This window comes from Olea europaea, chromosome 18 (assembly GCF_002742605.1).
Source record: "Olea europaea var. sylvestris chromosome 18, O_europaea_v1, whole genome shotgun sequence".
NCBI lineage: Eukaryota > Viridiplantae > Streptophyta > Magnoliopsida > Lamiales > Oleaceae > Olea > Olea europaea.
The window spans coordinates 10,113,333-10,136,437 of NC_036254.1; the positions used below are offsets into that span (position 1 = coordinate 10,113,333).

The 23,105-nt window shown below is 33.1% G+C and overlaps 1 protein-coding gene across 1 annotated transcript; it reads right to left on the reverse strand.

Annotated features, from left to right (window-relative positions):
• Positions 1-18,800: 18,800 nt before the first annotated feature.
• On the reverse strand, positions 18,801-20,919 carry LOC111366470 (BOI-related E3 ubiquitin-protein ligase 1-like). Its single transcript, XM_022987225.1, has 4 exons — positions 20,764-20,919; positions 20,562-20,650; positions 20,172-20,467; positions 18,801-19,334 (listed from the first exon to the last, which is right to left on the reverse strand). The coding sequence occupies exons 1-4, from the start codon at positions 20,841-20,843 to the stop codon at positions 18,846-18,848; spliced, it is 954 nt and encodes a 317-aa protein (XP_022842993.1). The 5' UTR covers positions 20,844-20,919; the 3' UTR covers positions 18,801-18,845.
• Between the last annotated feature and the right edge of the window lie 2,186 nt (positions 20,920-23,105).

Below are 23,105 nucleotides of genomic sequence, written 5' to 3' on the forward strand. Positions count from 1 at the left end.
AAAAAAAAAAAAAAGTGACAAAAATGAAAAAGAAAATTGACAAATATAAAAATGTGATAAAAAATCAAAAAAGTGACAAAAATTAAAAAAAGTTACACAAATTAAAAAAGTGATAGCAAATAAAAAAAATGATAACAATTTTATTGATATAAAATTAGTTATACAATTTCGAACAAATACACTAATGTCACTCAAAATGAAAACAATCACTCCACTAACTATTTTTCCAGCAGCACATTTCTCTCTCTCTCTCTATATGTTACACTAATGTCACTCAAAATGAAAACAATCACTCCACTAACTATTTTTCCAGCAACACACTGCCTCTCTCTCTCTCTCTCTCTATATATATATATATATATATATATAGAGAGAGAGAGAGAGAGAGGCAGTGTGTTGCTGGAAAAATAGTTAGTGGAGTGATTGTTTTCATTTTGAGTGACATTAGTGTAACATATAGAGAGAGAGAGAGAAATGTGCTGCTGGAAAAATAGTTAGTGGAGTGATTGTTTTCATTTTGAGTGACATTAGTGTATTTGTTCGAAATTGTATAACTAATTTTATATCAATAAAATTGTTATCATTTTTTTTATTTGCTATCACTTTTTTAATTTGTGTAACTTTTTTTAATTTTTGTCACTTTTTTGATTTTTTATCACATTTTTATATTTGTCAATTTTCTTTTTCATTTTTGTCACTTTTTTTTTTTTTTTTTAACTTTTGTGTTATACAGTACTGCCTCTCTCTTTCTCTCTCTCTTTTTCTTCTAGCTTCTCACACTTAGATGCAAAAAACATATATATATTAGATTTTCCAGAATTATCTATGGCGGTGCAAAAAGGTAGCAAAGCAGCAGGTTCCTGAAAAGTTAATTCTTCAATGGCGGTGGGATGGAAAATTTTATGCAACATTCTAGATCATTCTTCTAGTGTCGACGGCTTAAGAAAATTTTGGAAAGTTGGTGATGATTCTTCATTTGTTTGTCAGACAATTTGGCCGGTGTGCTATTTAGTGTTCGAGTTTCTTCTTTCTTGGTCTGTAAGCAACGAGAACTAAAGTTTAGATTTCATTATGGCTTCCCTTGGTGTTACCATCTTTCCTCTATACTCAGTTGGGAGATTTTGGGTTTTGGGGGTTTGTTTTAGTTTAGGACGTAATTAATACGTGGTATATGTGATGTTTAATTAATTTAGGGTATTAATCTAATTGAATCACTTTTTAGAGCATTTGGCCTAATTTCCTCTTTTGATTAATACTCTTAAATTAATTAAAAATTTTAAGAAAAGGGAAAATTACATAAAACCAAACATTTCAAAATTACAAATCAAAAATCAAATAATAAGTTTGTTTAATCACAAATCAAGTACCCATCTTATCCATTCAAATTCCAAACCCTAAAATTTTAATTTTCACTCCATCTTCTCTCCTGACTCTCTCGACACCTCAAGCACTACCGCCCATTACCGGAGACCACCGTGAGTGATTCTTTCCCAATCCTGTCTCACTATTCTCTCTCTAAACAAATGCAGTCATGTATCTTCTCTTTTTCCTAATTTCTCTTCTCTCAATAGTAGCAGCATAATGAGTAGCAACTGTGTGAGCTGCAGATCTCCTCATGTACTTATTTTTAAAAGCTTTTGAGTGGTGGTTATTGATGGTTCGGTGGTGGATGTGTACGGTGCAGTGGTGGTGTCAAGTGTGCGATGCGATAGTGATATGCTATGATGTCACGATGGTGGTGCAATGGTAGTATGGTGCTGTGGTGCGGTGGAGGTAAAGGTGTAGGTGTGCGGTCGGTGGGTGTGACGGTGGTTTGCTGCTAGCAGTGTGAGTAGTGTTGATTGATTTTCATGTTGTGTTAGGAATGGCTCTAGCAGTGGTGTTGCAATGGTGGTGGTGCGTGCGGTATTGGGGTAGTTATGATGCTGGTGGTGGTTTTCCAGACAATGTTGCTGTGAACAGCGATGGTTGTCGTGGTGTCTTGCAGGGTGATAGTTTTTGTTGGTCTAAATGGTGATTGTGGTGGTGGTGGAGATGGTGAAGTGGTGATTACGTCACAATGATAGCTTTTGTAGGGTGTTGGTTTGTTTTGTTCGTGGTGAGGTGTTGCTAGTTACGGTATTTGAGATGATGGGGCTGCTAGAGACGGTGGTGGTGGTGGTAGTTTTGGCAGCGGCGATTTTGACGACGATGTGGCTGGTGCTAGTAGTGAAATGATGGTCACAAGTGTTGATGGTGGTCACAGATGATTTGATTGTTTGTGACCAAAAATTGACGTATGTGACCAACTATTTAGTTATCTGTGATCATCTATTTAGTGTGATAAAAAAAATTTAATAATCTATAACCAAGTAATTTGGATTTGAAATAATCAGTGACCTGTAAATTTTTAATTTGTGATCTCAAAATAAACTGTAATCTATAAAATTTTTGATTTGTGACCTCGAAATAATTTGTGACCAATTAATTTGATGATAGGTGACCAGTAAATAAATCTGTAATCTATAATCGAGAATCTATGGCCATTTATTATGTAACTGCGACTTTATTATATTTAATTGATAAATATTTTAAATTAATTATATAGATACTTAAATTTTGAATTATTAAACTACGTACCTGATCTGTGAATTGGTGTAAACACTATATCGGAATAATGATTTTTTTCCCTTAAGAAAGTACTAATTACGTCCTAAATTCTAACCAAAATCCAACCCAGTTAACTATAGCAAACCCAAACCTAACCCTCCATATTCCTCATTCGTAGAAATCATCAACTTGCAAAATCCTCCAAGCGATTTCCGTCGATCTCTTCTCCGAGAAAAATCCAACTTTACATCTCCTTTTCCAACACATTTTTTGTCAATTTCTCCTTCGTTTCCCCTTTGTAAGTCTTTAGTATTTCATTTTCATTTCGACCCCAAAATTGAAATCTGAAATTCCTTGTAAACCCTATCCCCAAATCGATTTTGCCCACAATTGAAGGACCGCGAAGCTCGATTGTTGAAGCCGTTCATATAGAGCGACCACAAGGAGGTAATTCTGAATCACTTCTTGTAGTTTCTTTGGTATTTAATTTGGTACCTGCAAATATTTCATTACTTTATTTTGTTTTTTGAGCATAAGTTTAAATTTGATGTGCTAGTAGTATCTCATTAAAATTTATGATTTTTAGCATCTAAAGATTCTAGGAGAGTTGGTGTGAGTGATGGGCCAGCAGCTTCCGTCCCTATAATTGATGGTAATGAAGCTAGATCATTATCTGACACACAAGCTGTAACTGAGCAAATCGATCTTAGAGAAATGGACGATGAATTGATACCCACGATTGCCAATGAGCCTTCCAGATCAAGAGTGGATGCTAAGAAAGTTTCTTGGACATCAGCAAATTGAAGTCTGTTGTATAAAGGCTACCTGAACCTTAAATTGTAGTTTAGATGCTAATGTTTAGGCTATTTAACTAAAATAGCTTATGGTGACCCTTGATGTTTGCTGGTTTGGTGATTTATTTAATGTCCAGTTATTGTGTATGAAGCCTGGGTTTGTGTTGTATATGTACACTGTTTAGCTTTTAGGGTTTGATGATGCTAACCTTCATTATTTGTTGTGCCATACACTTGGTTTGTTTTTGAAAATGCTTTAATTGATTGCTTTTATCTTCATTTATACCAACACCACTGTTTTGAAATTGTGTTTTATATTGGATGTATTTTCATTTGAATTTTGTTATTTTGTCCATGAATTTTCTGGAAGTGTTGTGAGAGAGATGCGGCAGTGGAAACACTTGTTAATCTTATTGCAGAATATTGTTCCAAGTATGTTTATCATTCACTTACTAGGCTTGTTTCACATGTTAGATGCTGTCTTTACTTCAAATGTAATGCAATTATTGATTTGGAAGATGCTCAGATAAATGGTGCTTGTAAGAAGTACCAATTGGTTTGTTTACGTCACTTTTTTGAATTTTTTTCACCTTTTTTTTTTAATAATTGTCAGTTTCTTTAGGATTTTTCACACTTTTTTTTTAATCTATGTAACTTATTTTAATTTGTGTCACTTTTTTAAATTTGTTACTTTTTTTTTAAATTTCTGTCACTTTTCTTGAATTTTTGTCACTTTTTTAGGGTTTGTCACTTTTTTCAATTGTCCTTTTGAAATTTCTATTACTTTTTTTAGTGACAAACGTCCTTTTTAATTAAAGTGACATTGAATGTAATTTTTTAATAAAAAAGAGATACTGGACTTTTAAAAGTGACACAATTTTTACGTTAAAAAAAGTGACATCATGATAAAGTTGGATTAAATGGTAATTAGCTCTTTTTAACGTTAAAATACGTTCAAATCTAAAAATCATGCTACGACAAAAAATTAAAAATGTGACAAAAAAAAATGTCTGACTTGATGCACTTAGTTTCATCACAGAACATATCATGCACTTAAGGTTGTATGTGCAATCCATCGGGACAACAATTCTGGTCATTTTGTCACTCGTATATACATTATCTTGTATACACTTGCCTCCATAACAAATGAAGATATTAATTTTATCCGTACCTACAAAAATATTAAAAAAAATTGTGTGCGAATTTTTTTTAAAAAAAGTGACAAAGTAATATGTATCTAGTTAATTGGTCAAAAGAGATATTGTGACTTTTTCTAAGAAAAGTGACAGAATGTTAATTTTTCACATTCTTCTTAATCAAATATCATGCATGCATCAATATAGTTGATTCGAAATTTTCTATTTCATATGTATTACCAGAAAACATGGCTCGAATTGGTATATTCAAATTTCCAAAAATGCAAATATATGCATCTACTTAGTTGGCGAAAAGATACATTGTAAAATTCTGAAAAAAGTGACAGAATGTCAATTTTTCACATTCTTCTCGATCAAACACCATTCATGCATCAATGTAGTTGATTCGAAGTTTTTTTTTTTTCATATATATTACCAAAAAACATGGCTTGAATTAGTATCTTCAATTTTCAAAAAATGTACACGTATGCATCTAATTAATTGAACAAAAGAGATACTGTGACTTTTTTCTGAGAAAAGTGATAGAATTTTTCACATTCTTCTTGATCAAACACCATGTTTGCATCAATATAATTGATTCGAAGTTTGATTTTTCATATGTATTATAAAAAAAAAGTGCTTGAATTGATATCTTTAAAATTTCAAAAATACACACGTATGTATCTAATTAGTTGCGCAAAGAGATACTGTGACTTTTTCTGAGAAAAGTGACAGAATGTAAATTTTTTACATTCTCCTTTTGTCATACACTTTGCATGCATTATCTAACTTTTCATATATATTACCAGAAAACAGGGCTTGAATTGGTATGAGATAATGGATAAACACATTCACAAAAGCCCACAAGTGACCAAAATTCTGTTGTCTTTTCTATTAAACAAGTAGCAAAACACACCAAATCTCGTTTACACATAATATCATGCATACAAAATCCATTAATGAAAATTGCTGATACGTAATACTTAAGCACAATAAATCTTCAAAGGAAAACTTCAAATGTAATGAGCAATCAATTTTTTTTTTCCATATACAAAGAAGAGATCTCGATTATTTTTGCTCCTATTTCGATCATTCATCATAACTTAACAAATTGTGGAACTAATTAAACAATGATTCAAAAACATAAAAAATAAAAATAATAATAATCCTGTAATTTTATTTGGGAGGAAGATTGTCTCGATCTTTTTCTAGAGATTTCAATATTGAAGTAACTTGATCTTTCTCCAAAGCTTTGAATAATGAATGAATTTGTGAAAGTTTATTTCTTTCTTCTTCCAATCTTCCCTTGATTTTTCCAGTTTGGAGGCTGGTTTTTGTGGAAGCGTGATTTTTAGGTTTGAATGTATTTTCACGTTAAAATCTTGATAATTACCATTTAATGCAACTTTATCATGATTTTTCAAAACAGACCCAAAATATAGGGTATTTGTGTAAGTACCCCGCAAATTGGAATTGAAGGATTGGGGTCAAATTAAAACTTTAATTGATTTGTGTCTCGGTTTTGGGCCACAAATTTTGTTCTAGTTAATTTTTTATTGCTTTAATTAAATTGTGGATGAATGTTATTAAATAACATGCCATTTGGATTGCATGTACTTTGCTCTACACTGTCGTGATTACTAGATAATATTTATTTCTTTCTTCTAAATTAATTAGATAAGAAATAAATAAATATTATGATTAACAATTAGGCCATTTTGATTGAATTGATTAGAAATTGTTAAATGGAAAACCCAAACAGTACAAAAATATTAAGTGAGTGAGGATAAATTTTTAAATTAATACTAGGGCCTCCTCTATTAGCCCATTAGTAAGAATTCGCGTATGACTTATGCTAATATTTTTTTTATGGGCTTTCCTAAGGGAGGGTTGACCGTTTTGGTTACTCGATTGGGCCCAATTAGGTGATGCATTTTCAATATGAATTAATTGTATTGCCCATAGGTGACATAATTAATTTGAGATTAAAAAATCATCAATATGGGGGTTGTAAACTTAAATCAAATAGAAATGAGGACTTCCTAAAGAATATACAAATGATATTATTGATGGCCAAAATTCAAATGATACTTAAATTAATATTGCAGGAAACGCTAGAATATTAAATTTAGTTGGGGGTCCCAGTTTAGCCCTAAATCACATTATATTCTCCTAAACAGAGGTATATTTAAGATTTTGAGGTTTCAGGTAATCTTCATATTAAAGTAGTATTGAATCTACTTGTGCATTTTTCATGCATCATATATGAAAGCATTTATCACATGTAAACTCAATTTTGATATTGCTATTTTATTTTAGAAAAAATATCGAACCTTACACTGTCATCCGTCCTAAGCAAGAAACCAACTAGTAGGAGATAATTACATTGATTGGAAATATAACTTACTAATTGCTAAGCATAAATTTGTACTGACTGAACACTATCCTAACAAACCAACCGCGGAGTTTACAACTGAATGGAAGATTGCATATGAGAAATGGGTTCAATCCGATGAGATGCTACATTAGGGCCTCCATGTCGAATGTATTGTAGTAGAAACATCTGAACATGGATACTACAGCTCAGATTATGAAAAGTATTCAAGAAATGTTTGGTCACCAAGGTTGTCAGGCTTGACAACCTGCCATTAGGTCCATTATGAACATGCACATGAAACTAGGGATGCCATTGAAAGATCATATGCTTGCGTTGATTGCTCAAATTAACATGGCTAAGGTTTTAGGGGCTAAAATCAAATCGGAGATGCATGTCGAAACGGGTTCGAAGACTCTCCCAGAGATGTTCTCGTAGTTCAAGGTTGGTTATAACAAGAACATGTTTAATATGTCCCCTAACTGAGCTGATGAAGGAGCGCCAAAATACAAAGGCTGTTCTAAAGGCTAAGAATGGTAAAGACGATGTCATTTCTTCTAATCCACCATCCTCTTCCAATTGAAAGGCAAATGAGGTAATAAGAGAAAAGTCAAATAAGAAGGGCCTACAACAATAAGCCAAGAAAAGTAAGGACGAATTGGAAACCCAAAGGGAAATGTTTTCACTGTGGATAAAAGGGTCACTGGAAGAGAAACTCTCCGAATTACCCAGCTTTCAAAAAGTCAGGTAATGGTCTGTTATCTTACATTGAGTCCTATTTAGTGGTTGATTCTATAGATACCCGGATAGTAAATTTTGGAGCCACTAATATATTTGTGATTCTTTGTGGGTCCAAATAACCAAAAAGCTCAATGAAATAGAGTTCACTCTTAGAGGTTGCAGTGGAGAAGTGGTGTCTGCTAGAGCTATAAGAACCAATTTTCTAATTTTTCAATATAATAAACATTAACATTTACAAAATTGTTATTTTGTTCAGGACATTGAACGAAATTTAATTTTCATGCCTTGTTATTTGAGTATGGATATTCAGTTATTTTTGCACGGTTTGCACTATGTATCAAATTGAATAAATCTCTTATTTGCATGGACAATAGGTTAACAATTTGTATGTTTTAAATTGAGATTTTGGCTCTATAAATAATGTCAATACTTCTTCTAAACACATAAGATTATCTCACACTAATGAACTTGTTTGTGGCACCGTAGACTTGGTCGTATTAATCTTAACAGAATCTAGGGGCGGTAAAAGATGATCCTTTGAGTGAATTAAAACTGGAATCTCTGCCAGTATGCAAATCCTGTTTAGAAGGGAAAATGATCTTGAGATCCCATACCTCTGAAGGGTATTAGGCTAAAGAAGTTTTGGAATTAGTGCACTTTGATGTATGTGGAACAATTAGTGTCCAAGCTAGAGGTGGGTATGAGTATTTCGTCACGTTCACCGATGATTACTCAAGATATAGCGATGTATACTTGATGGTTTGCAAGTCTGAAACTCTTGAAAAGTTCTAGGAATTTGAGACTATTTAGAAAATCAATTAAATAAAAACATTAAGGTCCTGTTTGAGCCCCATTATTTCCTCATTAAAATGAAAAATATGATCGTTATCCATCACATCAAGCCACTATATTTGACTTTATATCTCTTGTGTGAGTCTCGTAACGACTATATTTTTCATTCTCATATTTACAATAGTGTGGCTCAAACGAGGGCTAAAATATTTCGATTATATCGAAGTGGAGAGTATCTATCCAATGACTTTAGAATGTACCCATCAGAGAATGGGATTCTATCCCAACTGAGTGCAGTAAGCACATCCCAATAGAATGGTATCTTAGAAAGGAGAAATAGGATGTTGAACATTGTCAAATCTATGCTAGGCTTCTCAACTCTTACAACATCCTTTTGGGAATACACTCTACAAACCGCAATATGCTTATTTAATATGGTTCCATCTAAGCTAGTTCCTAAGACACCACTGGTATTGTAGAATGGGACATATTCGAACATGAGGATGTCCGACATGTGTTGAAGGGAAAGTCGAATAAATTAGAATCAAGATTAGAAGTATGCATATTTATAAGATATCCTAGATGAACAAGATAATATTACTTCTATAGTCCTCAAGATAAGAATGTATTTGTGAGGACAAATGCAATTTTCTTAGACGACAAGCACATAGAAGAATGTAAATCCAAGAGCAAGTTTTTTTGGATGAAATGAGAGGGAACATTCCAAACTCGTATGTTCCAGAGATCCGTACTGAACCTATTCAAGAGGAATTCACACCTTCTTCACTGATAGTCTCTAGGCATAGTAGAAGATAAATGGATGTCTCACCTGCTATATTTATGAAGGTCCCACTGTATTCCAGAAGCTCTCTAGCATTGGTCCTGATAAACCCCAATTTAGTCTTCTTCTCCTCCAATAATGCATACGCCCTCAACTCATTCTAAAAAAATAGGATTCACTAAATTGTTAGGACAAGAACTGATAGATGATGAAGTCCCACCTGTTATATCACCACATAGTGACGATGCATGAGAAGTGATAGAACAAATACAAATTCCAATCAACCAAGAACCTCAATCGCTTCAATGTAGTGGGAGAATCAGTTGATTACCATCCAGATACTTAATATATAGAGTCTTTAAGAACAATCTCCACGAGCAAAAAGAGTATCCCATCTCGTCCAAAGAAACTATGGAGGATATAGATACTAACCAATGGAGGGGCGCCATGGATTCAGAAATGAAGTATATGTACACTAACTCAATATGGGATCTTATAGATGCATCAAATAGGATAAAACTCATAAGATGCAAGTGGTTCTATAAGAGGAAAAGAGGAGTATACTATAGAAGGAAAGGTGGAGACCTTTAAAGCTAAATTGGTTGCTAAGGATTTTACCCAACAAGAAGGCATTGATTATGATCAACCTTCTCGCATATGGCCATGCTTAAGTCTATAAGAATTCTCTTATCCATTGCAACTCGTTTTGATTATGAGGCGTGGCAAATGAAAGTTAAGACTACACTCTTTAACGGGAATCTTGAAGAAAACATATAGATGATACAACTAGAAGGTTTTATCCAAGAAGGTCAAGAGCATAAAGTATGAAAATTGAATAGGTCTATTTATGGACTAAAGCAAGCGTCTAGGCTTGGGAACATCAAGTTTTATAAGATAATTAAGACTTATGCTTTTGATCAGAACCTTGATGAGTCTCGTGTCTACAAGAGTATTAACAACAATGCCATTTTTCTCATATTATATGTTGATGACATTTTGCTCATTGGGAATGATATTGGAGCATTAACATTGATCAAAAACTGGTTGTGCATAATAATTGGATATGAAGGGCTCGGAGATGCCAATTATGTTCTAGGTATCAAGATCCTTCGAGATAGGAAGAACAGGTAGATTGCTCTTTCCCAAGTTTCATATATAGACAAAGTATTGGTTAGATTTGCTATGCAAAATTCTAAGAAAGGTCAAATGCCTTTTAGACATGGAATTCACTTGTCATGGGAGCATTGCCCTAAAACTCCTAGTGAAGGGGAAAATCTCATGTATGCAATTTTTTGCGCACAACCTACATTTGTTATGCCGTTGGAATAGTTAGTTGGCAACACTTGAGCATTGGATTGTTGTTAAAAATATACCTAAGTATCTTCATAGAACTAGCTAGAGATTATATTCTGGTTTACTCAGCTCCAGAATTAGTTTGTATGAGCTGTATTGATTATGATTTTCAAGTTGATAGGGACTCTCGTAAGTCCACATCAGGATCCGCGTTCACATTGGGTGCCGACGCCATTATTTAGATAAGTGTCGAGTAATCTTGTATTGCTGACTCTATTATGGAGGGAAAGTATGTCGTGGCTTGTGAAGCAACCAACGCAGTGGTATGGCTAAGAAAGTTTTTGCTACACATTGAGGTGGTTCCTTCATAATCAAACTCCATTACTTTGTACTGTGATAACAATGGAGCGATGGCAAACGCAAAAGTACCAAGAAGTCATCAACGTGGAAAATTCATGGAATGAAAATGTCACATTGTTAGAGAAATTGTTCAATGGGGACATGTGCCATTGTGCAAGATAGCATTTGTAAAAAATCTTGCCAATCTCTTTACCAAAAGATTACCTGCCAAGAGCTTTGAGGGACATATAAAAATATGGGTTTACATAACATGTCTCGTTTACTCTAAGGCTAATGGAGAATTGTTAGTTTAATGTTAGCCCTTTACGTAAATTTATTTGTACTCGTGACATTTTGAAATAAAATATTAATTTATTTTTCAATAAATTATTTGTATTAATTTGGGCTTGCATTCTATTCATGGATCGACTTGATATTATAAATCGCGTGTTTAAGTTGTTAAACGCAAAAGATTCGATTTATAATTCAATCTAAAATTTATTGTCCACAATTGGTAAATAAAGGTGAATACATTATTTTGATAAGATTGTCTCAATTTTATTTAGAGTTGATCTTGACTTTAGTAATAAAATTGATTGTACATTTTGGAATGTAATGGAGTGGACCACGTGAAATGATTTATAGAATTGACTACATGAATTTAATTTCACTTGACTATTGTACGAAGTACCTTAATCTTGAACGAATAATGAACTTTGATTACTAACTTGAAGTTCATTGAAGTATCAATGAGAGAAATTAAATTGCTAATCAATACTTCAGCGCCTTGAAATTAAAGTAAAAAATGGGAGAAAATATATTTGTGATATGGAATCCATAACCTATTTATTAAGCACGATCATGTCCTCAAGAGATTTTCTAGTGGGCAATTAAATTTGAGCTCAGCACTTTGACAGTAACTGTTGAATTAATATTGTGATGTGATCACATGAATCTCTCAGATAGAACAATAAGATTAAGGATTTAATGTATATTTGAAAATGGGTATTTTGGTCATTCTACCTTGTTCCAAATATTCAGCATGATTAACTGAGGTAATATGTTAGAACAATATATCAGAGTATATAACTATTGTAGTTTCAATAATTTCAATTAAGTTAGGAGTGCAATCTCATTCTTTTAGTGGAATAGAACATGAATAATAAATTATTTAGACTAATCAAGAGTTGACCAGGTCTACATTAATTTATTGGAACTTTAATTTTATTGGATATGTTTGGTCCCTTCAGTGGCTTCAAATTAAGAACTTGAATAAATTATAACTTTATAATTTATTGTTATTAACTTAACAATAGATTATTTAAATCGGAATGTGTCATACATGCGATATTTAAGATATGGAAGACTTTCATTCGGATTAGAATTAAAAGAGTCCTTTTTATTTAGTATCTTTATCCAACCAAAAGAAAGAGTTCTTTAGGGATTGTAATACCTCCTAATCAAATTCATATTATAAAGACACTTAAATTAGGTTTAATTAATAAACAAGATCATAATAATTCTTACGCCCACATACAAAAGAAATTTCTACAGTTTTGAGTTCTTGAAAAACACTAAAGAAGGTCAAAAAGTTTGAAGGTGAATCAAAAAAATCAAACAAGAAGACTTGAGGGTGGAATCAAGAAGATCAAAGATAAAAAGAATTTGTGTAAAGCACACGCTTCAAGGATAATTCCTAAAATACCTATGTGTTTATGAATGTTCCATGATTATTTTATTCTTGTCGATACACAATCTCATGAAATCTTAATGTTTTTCCAACATAATCCATCTACAAAATCAATTTTTTTCTTAATAGTTTCAAACAAGAACATGCACTTGTTTCTCCATTTTTAGGAGCAAACATATAATTAGGACAAAATGCACAATTACAATACTTTAACTTTATATTGATAAAATAATAATAATTTTTTTTATAAACGCAAATCCCCAATCCATCATACCCACCTCAATTCGACAGATCTCTCTTCCCAATCAATCATACCCACTCTAATACCTTTCTCTCTCTCTCAACCATACCCATGCAATCAAGGTTAGCTTCAGTAATATATTCGAATAATTTAATTAATAATTACCGGTACATTAGTTAACTTTTCTCTTGTAATACTTCATTCTACTTTCTTTCTGAATTTAAAGGTTTTGGGTTGTAAGAAAATGGATTTTCGGGCATGCATGAATGGGGTCTGTGGGGACATGGTGGATTTGTCACTCTATCGCTAAATGCAGGTAAACATTTCTATTCAGGTCTCCATTTCTCTTATGAAAATTTCGATTTTGGGTACATAATTTCGGGGGTTATTGAGCTTGGTCATTAGGTAATAGTGCTGTTTGTATATAATTGAGAGTTACTGAGTAGAAAGTAGAGAATGAAAAAGTGGAAATCATGCCTATTTATTGATATTGCTGCAGTTACATTCAAATCAAGTTTATTAATCTTGCAAGTCAGAAATGTTTGAAGGAAGTGATGATTTTTGAAAAAGATGCTGTCTTTTACCTGCATTCTCCAATTCTTTTTCCCTCTTCTCCGATTCTTTTCCTTTTTGTTCATGTGTGTTCCGAATTAATCAAGTTATGGCAATGGTTTTCGAAAAAGTTGCTGCTTACTTTTCATGATTGCTATTTAATTTAAGTTATTTTTTTGTTGGATAAAATTTGTGATGGTAATAAGTTAAATTCAGGCCATCTTCAATAAAGACACTAAAACACCATATTACACCAAAACATGGTGCTTAACTACTCTAATGTAACACCAAACTTTGCCCCATTATTTGGTACGACACTACTCACTTTGCACTATTTTGCACCAAATGGTCCAAGGTCAATTTTACCCTTTATTTTCATTTCCCAACTAAATTGATTAAAGGTATTTGTGAAATTTGTGCCGTATATTTTTTAATACAATAAATTATTATTGTTGTTGTTTATTTATTTTTTCATTTAAAATAAATTTTAAATGTACAAAATAATAATTATTGAATTTATTAAAACAAGAATACACAAAAAAAAAAATTAATTAAAATATAACGAACATGATTATTTAAAGTTAACACGAAATATATTACAACAACGTTTTCAAGAATTTCTTGCTCGTCGTAGACAAATCTAGGATAAAGAGGCTCATACTGCACTTCAAAATGTATTAATCGATCATTTGTGAAAAGAACAGACGAATTTTGAGACAAATTCAAACGATATTTCGATTTCATAATATCATAATATCCAAATTCGAGATGCATTGCACTATTTTTTAATGACATGATTTAGTATTTTCATTTTTGTAGTATTTTTACTAATTGTATAACGTTTTTTTATATTTATTAATAAATTTAAGCTTTTCCTTAATTTAACGTAATTATTTATTTAATAATTTATGTGTTTGTAGAATAAATAAATAAATAATATTTCAAATAAATAAATTATTAAGAATAAAAAAAAGAGAAGAAAATAATTAAACATTGTTCATTTGGTGTAAATTTTAGTGTAATGGTTGGAGATGAATTTTAATTTGGTGCAAAATGATGCAAATTTTGGTGCTAGGTTTGAGATGGCCTCAACATATTATTGGTCATAATCAGTCATAGTTAACACAGGTTTGATCATAGAGGGTCGCAATTTATATATAAATGGTCATAAACTTTGAATGTAAAACATGTTTTGTTACAAACATTGGTAGTTAATCGATGTCTAATTATACATGTCATTGTTCACACAGACTTTGTCACATACAGTCACAATTAAGACATATAGGATACAGACAATCATAATGAAGATAAATTTGGTCTCAATTTGTCACAGTTAACATATAAATAGTCACGAACTTTAAATTTAAACAAGGTTTGTCAGAAACATTCACTGTTACATATGTTTGGCTACAAATGTCACTGTTAATAAGGACTTGGTCATATAAAATCACAATTAAGATAGATTTGATCACAAATAATCACAACGAAAACATATTTCGTCACGATAAGTCGTAGATAAAACATACATGGTCACAGTTAACATATAATAGTCACAAACTTTAATTTCACTATTAACACAAATTTGATCACATACAATCACAAAATTTATTTTTCGATCACATATTACAAAATGTATATGTCACAACTTATTTCACATTTATAAATTATCAAATTAATTGGTAACAACTTATTTCTCGATCATAAAATCACACTTTTTTAGATTACATATTATTTATTGCTCATAATTTATTTGTTTTATTGGTCACAACTATACAACAGTTGGTCACAAGAACTTTTTATCCGACCCATTCCACCCTACCACCCCCAGCTGCACCACCAAAAAAACCGATTCAATAATTGGTCGCATTCATTCAAACTGTTCCCAAATCTCAATTGCCAAAATTCTCAGCATCACCTTTCTTGTCCACAATCATTCAAATTATCCCCAGTTTAAAGAAATACTTGATCAAATGTGCATATTATCCAAACATAATTTTTCCATTATTCTAGTGGTTGGTGTGGAATGCCCCACTTCATCCATCATATCTGTTTCACTGAGTAACAAAATTTTCCATTAGTCTATTCCAATTCACTAAACTATCTCCAAACACAATGCTTTGATGTAATCGTCCTATATCTCCTGTGGCCCACAACCAAACACCTGAACGGCACATTTGAGAGATTATTCTAGGGTTTTCTTTGTTATGTGTCTTCTCTCTAAAAACTGTTCCTCTTCTTCTTCGGCTGTTATCTCTCTCTCTCTCTCTCTTCTTGGTGAGATCTTGTAAATAAACTGAGACGCTATTTTAGCGAGCAGTAACTACTGATTACTTGGTGTAATTTTGAAAGAAGAAAGTTCGAAAGGAGAAACTGTATTCTCATGACCTTTTTTTGGGATACTTTGCATATTAACCTATAATCTTGTACATCTTGATTGTGTTAACCACAGCTGTAGATACTCAATATCTTTTAGCGAAACATCCGGACCTGAGGATGAAAAATCTTAATATTCTTTCGATTTCTATTAAAGTTTTTGTTCAATAATTTTAACACCGACTAACTTGTTACAAACAAAGGAATCAAACAAAATTCTTTTGCACATACATTGGTTTGTGATCTTCTATCTAATTGCGGGTCAATGCAGGTTGTTATGGATTAAAACCTAATTCCTATTTTTGAGAGTGATAAAAAGAGAGCAAAGCACTAATGGACTTACAGTGGTTCACCCTCAAGCAATGCAGCATCGAAGTTTAGCTAGGACGGAACTTGACTGTTGACCGTTAACAATTTACCATCGACAATCAACTGTCGTAATAATTCAGTCGTTTATTAAAATTTGATTAAATAATATTAAACTTTTTCAATTAAATTTTTTCACACAGGTTGAATTAAGCGCAACATCTTCTCAATTAAATTTTTTCCTTTATCCTAATTTTTTAAACATAAATTCCCAAATCAATAATCATAGATTCATAACTCATAAAACACAAATTACTTATTATAAATCACAATTCTCCTTAATAACTCACAAAACATAAATCATAACTCATAAATAAGAATTAAAAAATTGCTTTTTAACAGTTTATGTGAATGTGATTAAACAATTTACAAATTATAGACAACATTCATTATTCAACAAAATAGAACAAGAACAAATCCAGAGAGAGAGAGAGAGAGTAAGACAAATGCGCTTACCAGTCACCAGTCCGATCGAAGGCTGCTCAAGCTCGAAGACTTTGAGACCAGAAAAGAAAGCAACAGCCGGCAGAACACTTCTTTGGTAGCGCCTCTTCCTCCTCCTCCTCGGAGCGTCGGTAGCAGCAGCTGCTATCTGCTACCTCTTCTTTGATCTTCAAATGGCAATTTTAGAATGGAAAACTGGAGAAGGGAGGAAAAGGGTCTGCCTTTGCAGTTTTAGGGAATCAATTTGGTCATTTCACTTATTTGGACCATTTGTTGTTTTGGGGGCAATAATTCATTCATATGGGACTTGGGCCTAATGTTTTTAAACAAAAAAGAGGCCCAACTTCAGCCCAAACCAAAAAAAAGGGAAAAAGGTCATCCCTTTCTTCAAATTCCAGACTTCCATCTCAGCTCAGGCTCTGCAACTGCAGCGCCGCAATGGTCTAGTGACCCAGCGGTGATGAACATTCCGATGGAGCCAGCACGGACTGCCGCACCCTCTCACTGGGTGCTGGTTCTGCAGCTGCCCTCAAGATGAGGCCTAACTGTCCACTTGCCATGGTAGGTTACCACTATAATGGAGAAAGAATACATTTTTTTTTTTTTGCACACCTTTCTTGTACATAAAATGGCCCCCTAAAAAATTCGTTATATAGTAAGTTATTGGTAAGCTGATTGATTTATGTATGCTAATATATATATGTAAAAAGAATCCACGGGCCCATTCTAGGAAAAACACAGAATACAACCTTGTACTGGAATGAACAAGCATATTAGATGCTGCCCCATTTGAACATCTGATTACATGCATCTTAACACTTAAAATTTAATACCTTTCGACTACCAACAGGAGTATAATTCAACAAAATAATGGTTATTTGGTTTCAAAAGTAAGCGCAACAACAGGAGCATATGGTAACACATCAAGATTCTCTCTCTATTTCTGCAAAAGGTCCAAGTATAGCACGGAAAAATAAGCAATATAAATGATTTCATGTACAGATTAAGCAAGAGAGTATCAGCAGACGATGTAATTAAACGAATAATGGGACTCCACCTCAGAAAATTTAATACCTTTCGACTACCAACAGGAGTATAATTCAACAAAATAATGGTTATTTGGTTTCAAAAGTAAGCGCAACAACAGGAGCATATGGTAACACATCAAGATTCTCTCTCTATTTCTGCAAAAGGTCCAAGTATAGCACGGAAAAATAAGCAATATAAATGATTTCATGTACAGATTAAGCAAGAGAGTATCAGCAGACGATGTAATTAAACGAATAATGGGACTCCACCTCAAAGACACGTTGACTAGCGCAGAACAAAAGGGATAGACAAAGTAAATCACAAGTTGTTTAAGAACAATCTCTGATCTGTAGAAAAAATCACAGAGAACCATTACTTTGCATAGGAGAACAATGGTATATGAATAGGAGATGTTGTGCGAGTATCTACAAGACCTAAATTATCAACAAGCTCTTCAAGCACGTTGAAAATTCGTCCCACAGTTGCTCCACCAACCAGAACACTTAGAGGAGCTTCTTTGTCAATCACTTCCATTCCTCTCATCAAACCTTCATTTACCTCAATGGTATTCTTCTTTTCAATTAGATAAGCTGGTTAATTTAATTTAATATAAAACAGTAGCCAATAGTTAATAAACGATTTCTTGTTTATCAGCATGACGTTACTATATATGTACGTGTACATAATGCTGTAATCGGTATTGTAAATGCAATACGATGAAGTATTAATGTCAATCACTCAGCCGACAAAAGTATGTATGCAATAACCAATCTATGCAGCCAAAAAATCATAAAACAAAAGAACAAAAGACAAACTTCTTTACCACATAAATGACAGATGTTATTATGAAAAGTTCCCATTACAATTGATTATTATCAGTTCATACCAACAGGTTATGAATAAATCCAGAAAAATTAGTTACTAAATGAAAATAGGTAGCAAAGCAGCGTGTTATTACATAAAACTTAATAAATGCATGGTAAACCGTCAATAGCAGAGTTTTTAAAAGTAGATATAAAACTGAACAAGTCTTAGAGCATGTTTGTCTAATCTTAAAGAGAGGTGTTCTCACATAAAACAAGTTACTTCTATTGAAAGTAACTATTACCATCTTGTCAAAATAAGTAACTTATGTTTACATTTGATCACAAATTTTTTATTTTAAAACTCCCTTATCAACTTAAAAGTAAACTTTTTAAGCTTAGCCGAATATGCTCTTACCATCATAAGAGGATAAGAAACAGCTCTACAAAGTAAAAAATTCAATTAATGCATGTAAAACTAACATTGTATTATATTCATATCATTCGACTACATATGAAACTCCACACCTTTGTACTTAGCAGACTGACACAAGGGACAAGTACTAAGCTTAGATTCACACTCTTTGCACAGGCAGAGATGCTTACAAGGTAACAATAGCATGCACACTTCATTAACACTACAAACCTTACATGTCAGCAACTTCTTCATTTCACTGACAGAGCACGAGGCTGTATCATTGACCTCACTATCGCCATGCACTTCTTTAACGCCCATATTTTGTGCATAAGCCTTCTGTAGATTAATTTTCAGGGTGTTAATCACTTTCTCATTGAAAATTGCCCGTTGCTGCCAAGCATTGGCCTCTGAAGAAAGTCGTCTCATTAGCAAATTAAGCTCCACATTCTTCTTGTTGATGCCTTCTACTTCTGCTTCTTTCCCCTTGAGTATTTGCAGGACTTTATTTTCAACATATGAGATCGCCAGTAGTTGGGTTGCTCGAACCTTTTCTAAAATAGTTTGCCTCAATTGCTCGCCCTAGAAAGCACGAAAAACTTAAAGATATTCAATTACACAGAACTAATTAGGCACGCTAACATGTATGCACATAGTTTCCAGCTTAATTATCTGCATGAGAAAGGTTATATTAGAAGTTACATCACTAGTCACTAAGTGTTAAACATGATACCAATGCCATTACCCAAATAAGATTAGAAACATAGCACAGTGGCAATACTCGAATGTGCAAACCCATGGATTACATGGACAGGCCAATATGAACGTTATCTTAACTTGCAGTCAATCAACAGAACCTAAAATTAAAGATGAAACTAGAACTCGTGTAACAATTTTCCATTCATAGAAGTGAATATATCAAAAGGTCGTCTTATTTAAAACTCCAATTATGACATCCTTCTATCTCGATTGACACATCATGGCACACACACTTTCACATCCGACAGTCAAGTTGCACCAAAGATGAATGAATATCCATAAAAAGACATCTTCAAATGGCAACATCATGCTAAGGTCCCTTAAAAGGCCTACCAAAAACTTCTCAATCAATCTTTGAGCAATGCTGATATGTATAAGTAAAGACAACATAATTTAACATTAGGCAGTTTTCGATTCCATGCAATACAAGAAATAGTTTCCAATTGCAATAACACAAGTTAACAAATAAACTATATAAACACCACGAGAAGTAACTAGAAAAAGAATTCCCTTAAAAGCTTCACTCTCCAATTTCAAGTTTGTACTGAGACACTTAAAATCACGTGCAGACATTTAGATAACTCATCAAAGCAAAATTTAACATTTCTTCGACACAAAATAAATAAAAATGTAGAACTGAAATATCTCGAAATTTCCCACCTGAAATTTGATATATCTATCAGTCTCGGCACCTTGTCTTTGCAAGTCACGATCAAGATCATCGCCCACAAGCCTAAGAAGAGCCGCAGTTGGCTCCAATGACAACCCGAGCCCAGTTGATACCGGTTGTGCCTGCAAGAATTCTACACAAGATATCTGGGAATTATTATTATTAGAGTTCTCTAGAAAATCTTGCGCTTTCCGGCTCTTTTTCTTGGACTCTAACCCGAAATTCGCTTGTAAATCCAGCTCGTTTTCTTCTCGAACAGGAACACGTGCCAATCCTTCCACTTGGACTGAAACCAAGAAGGATAAAACGAAAATGGGAATTATTAATTTTGATTAATTCTTAGAAATGTAATTAAATTAGTGAAATAATAGAGAAAATACAAGGAGGCATAAAGGGAGTGTGATGATCATGAAGATTTAGGGTGTCGACTCTAGGTGAAATCTGACTCTCTGTGTTGTTGTATAAATCTCTGCAACGAAATAAATGATAAAATTAATTAATCCTGTAATTGATAAAATAAACAGAAAAAAAAAAAAATTGAGAGAAACTGCTTTCTTGGTCTGTTTCTTTAATGAAGATCACCTGAAGCGTTTGGTTTGTTGTTTTTGTGGTGGTGGTGGAGGTGAAGGTGGAGGTGGAGGTGGAGGTGGGAAAGAAGCCATGGCCGGCTAAAGGACGGTTGCTCGTGTATTTTATGCCGAAGTGGTTCCGGAAATGAAAATTGTTCCACCTGTGAAGTGTTGGGAAAAGGGCAATGTAAAATGAGTGGCATCAGAATTTAAATTTAAAGACATCAAAGGTCCCCATACTTTAGGAAATATGGCATTTGGGTCCCACTCTTTTTTTTTGGGAAGCATATTCATCATCAAATGTTGTATTTGTCAAAATCTTTGTTTGACAGTTATTATTTGACAACTCTTTTCTTTTTCTTTTTACATACTCATTTTCAATTATACATTTATATGAATATATGATTGAAAATGATTGTCAAACAATGGCAAAGTTAGATAATCATTATTTCAATTTGGTTTTCCAATTTTATATACTATTGCTTCCATTCACTACAAATAATTGCTAATGTGACTATTAAAATTTAAATTTTAGCCTCTATTTAGTTTGACTTAAAATTAAATTTTTAATAAAAGTTAATGAAATATGTAACTTAAAAGTTAATAAAAGTTTTGGTTCCCATAAATTGTGCGGTTGAAAATAAATTTTGAAAAAATCGAACCAAATAAGATTTTATATTGTTTTGTCTAGTTCACTTGGACGTTCAATATGAGAGAAAGATTACGGACCTTAATTGGATTAAACAACATTAGAATAATAGCTACATCTGTAGTTTCCATGAATGAAGAAAATTGTTGATTCTTGCGCACGCACACACACACAAAACCAAAGTGACAGAAACTAAAAATAGAATGGCGTGCAGAGATTATGAAGGGGGAGGGATGGCAAAATTGAATCTAATTGTTTGAAATGCCATTCAAGCAGTGAAAAGTTCACCTCTCAATGATATTGAGGATGCCATTGTAGCTAGGACATCTGATTTTATATGTTGTTCTCCTTATCCCCACGTTTTAAAAATCATTTCTTTTTTTAAACTCATTCTCAATCACATTTCATAAGAATCCACAACTTTTATCAGCTTTCAACCATAAATTTCATCATTTTTTTTATCAAAATTTATTAAAAATATGATTTCATAGTTGTTTGTCCACTCGTCAAGTTTGCTATCTCGAGTTCGACTAAAACAATGTGACTTGGAGAGTTCCCAAGTTTCATTGAAGACCTTGTAATCTGAGTGGGATCCAATTCTCACAACCCTCGAAATTTTAAGAATTTGTTTTTGTAAAGCGGAAGATTGAGCACCAAAGGATTTTTCGGACTCAGTTTTAATCCAAAACCGATCAACACCACAAAGAACCAACCTAAAATCACCTACAACTTTACCCACTCCGGTTGCTTTTATTACTCACAAAAGGAAGCACAAACGAAAGTATTATTGTAGCCACATAGGCGACAACTACAAAGGCTAAAGAAAACCCGAGAAAGAAGAAACCAAGCAGACAGTAGTATGAAGCAGAAGAGAAGAAGGCAACTAGGTTATCTCTCAAGGGTTTTGCAATTCACACGGTCACAAGGGGCTAACCAATATATATTAGTCAAGGTAGATTTAGGTTAAGTAATGGGCCAACCCAATAAAGGTCAATAGGTAATTAATAAGTGGGATAGGTACAAAAGCTGTCCAAGGAGTTAGGAGTCGGGCCACGAGCATAAATGAATTAAGCTACTTCCAATGGCCCACACTTGCTATAGGTTTGGGTTGTTCCATCTGAGATGTCGATATTTCACTTCAATCATTTGGTCAATACCGATGAGTACTAATGATTTAACATCATTGCCCAAAACCCAACAAATCTTCACCTTAATGCTTAATAAACCTACAAAAAATCAAAACACACAATTGGTACATGTATAATAAAGGTAACCAATAAAATTAGGATCACAGACCTTCCATCACGTTTTGAACTCGAAACACACACTATACCTGCTCCATGTAAAAAACACCCAAGTAGAAGACCTGATATACTTACCAAGTCTAAGGTAAAAAACACCCAAGTAGAGTACATAATAAAAACAAACAATCAAGAGCAAACAAATATGTGATGAAATTATAACATAGGCACAGAACAACATATTAACACCAAGTTAATCAATAAAAGGCCAACGCATATGCAACAAATATATAAATGACGCCACGACTTGGGAGGTGGTGATTTAGTAGTAGTGGGTGGCAAAGTGGCTTTGTTACCTATTCCGTTAAGGACCGTGGATTTTTTGGTACATCACATCCATGCATTTACGATTCATGTCATGGTATTGATACTCCTGAAAGGTGTTCTATTTGCTCGTAGCTCCCG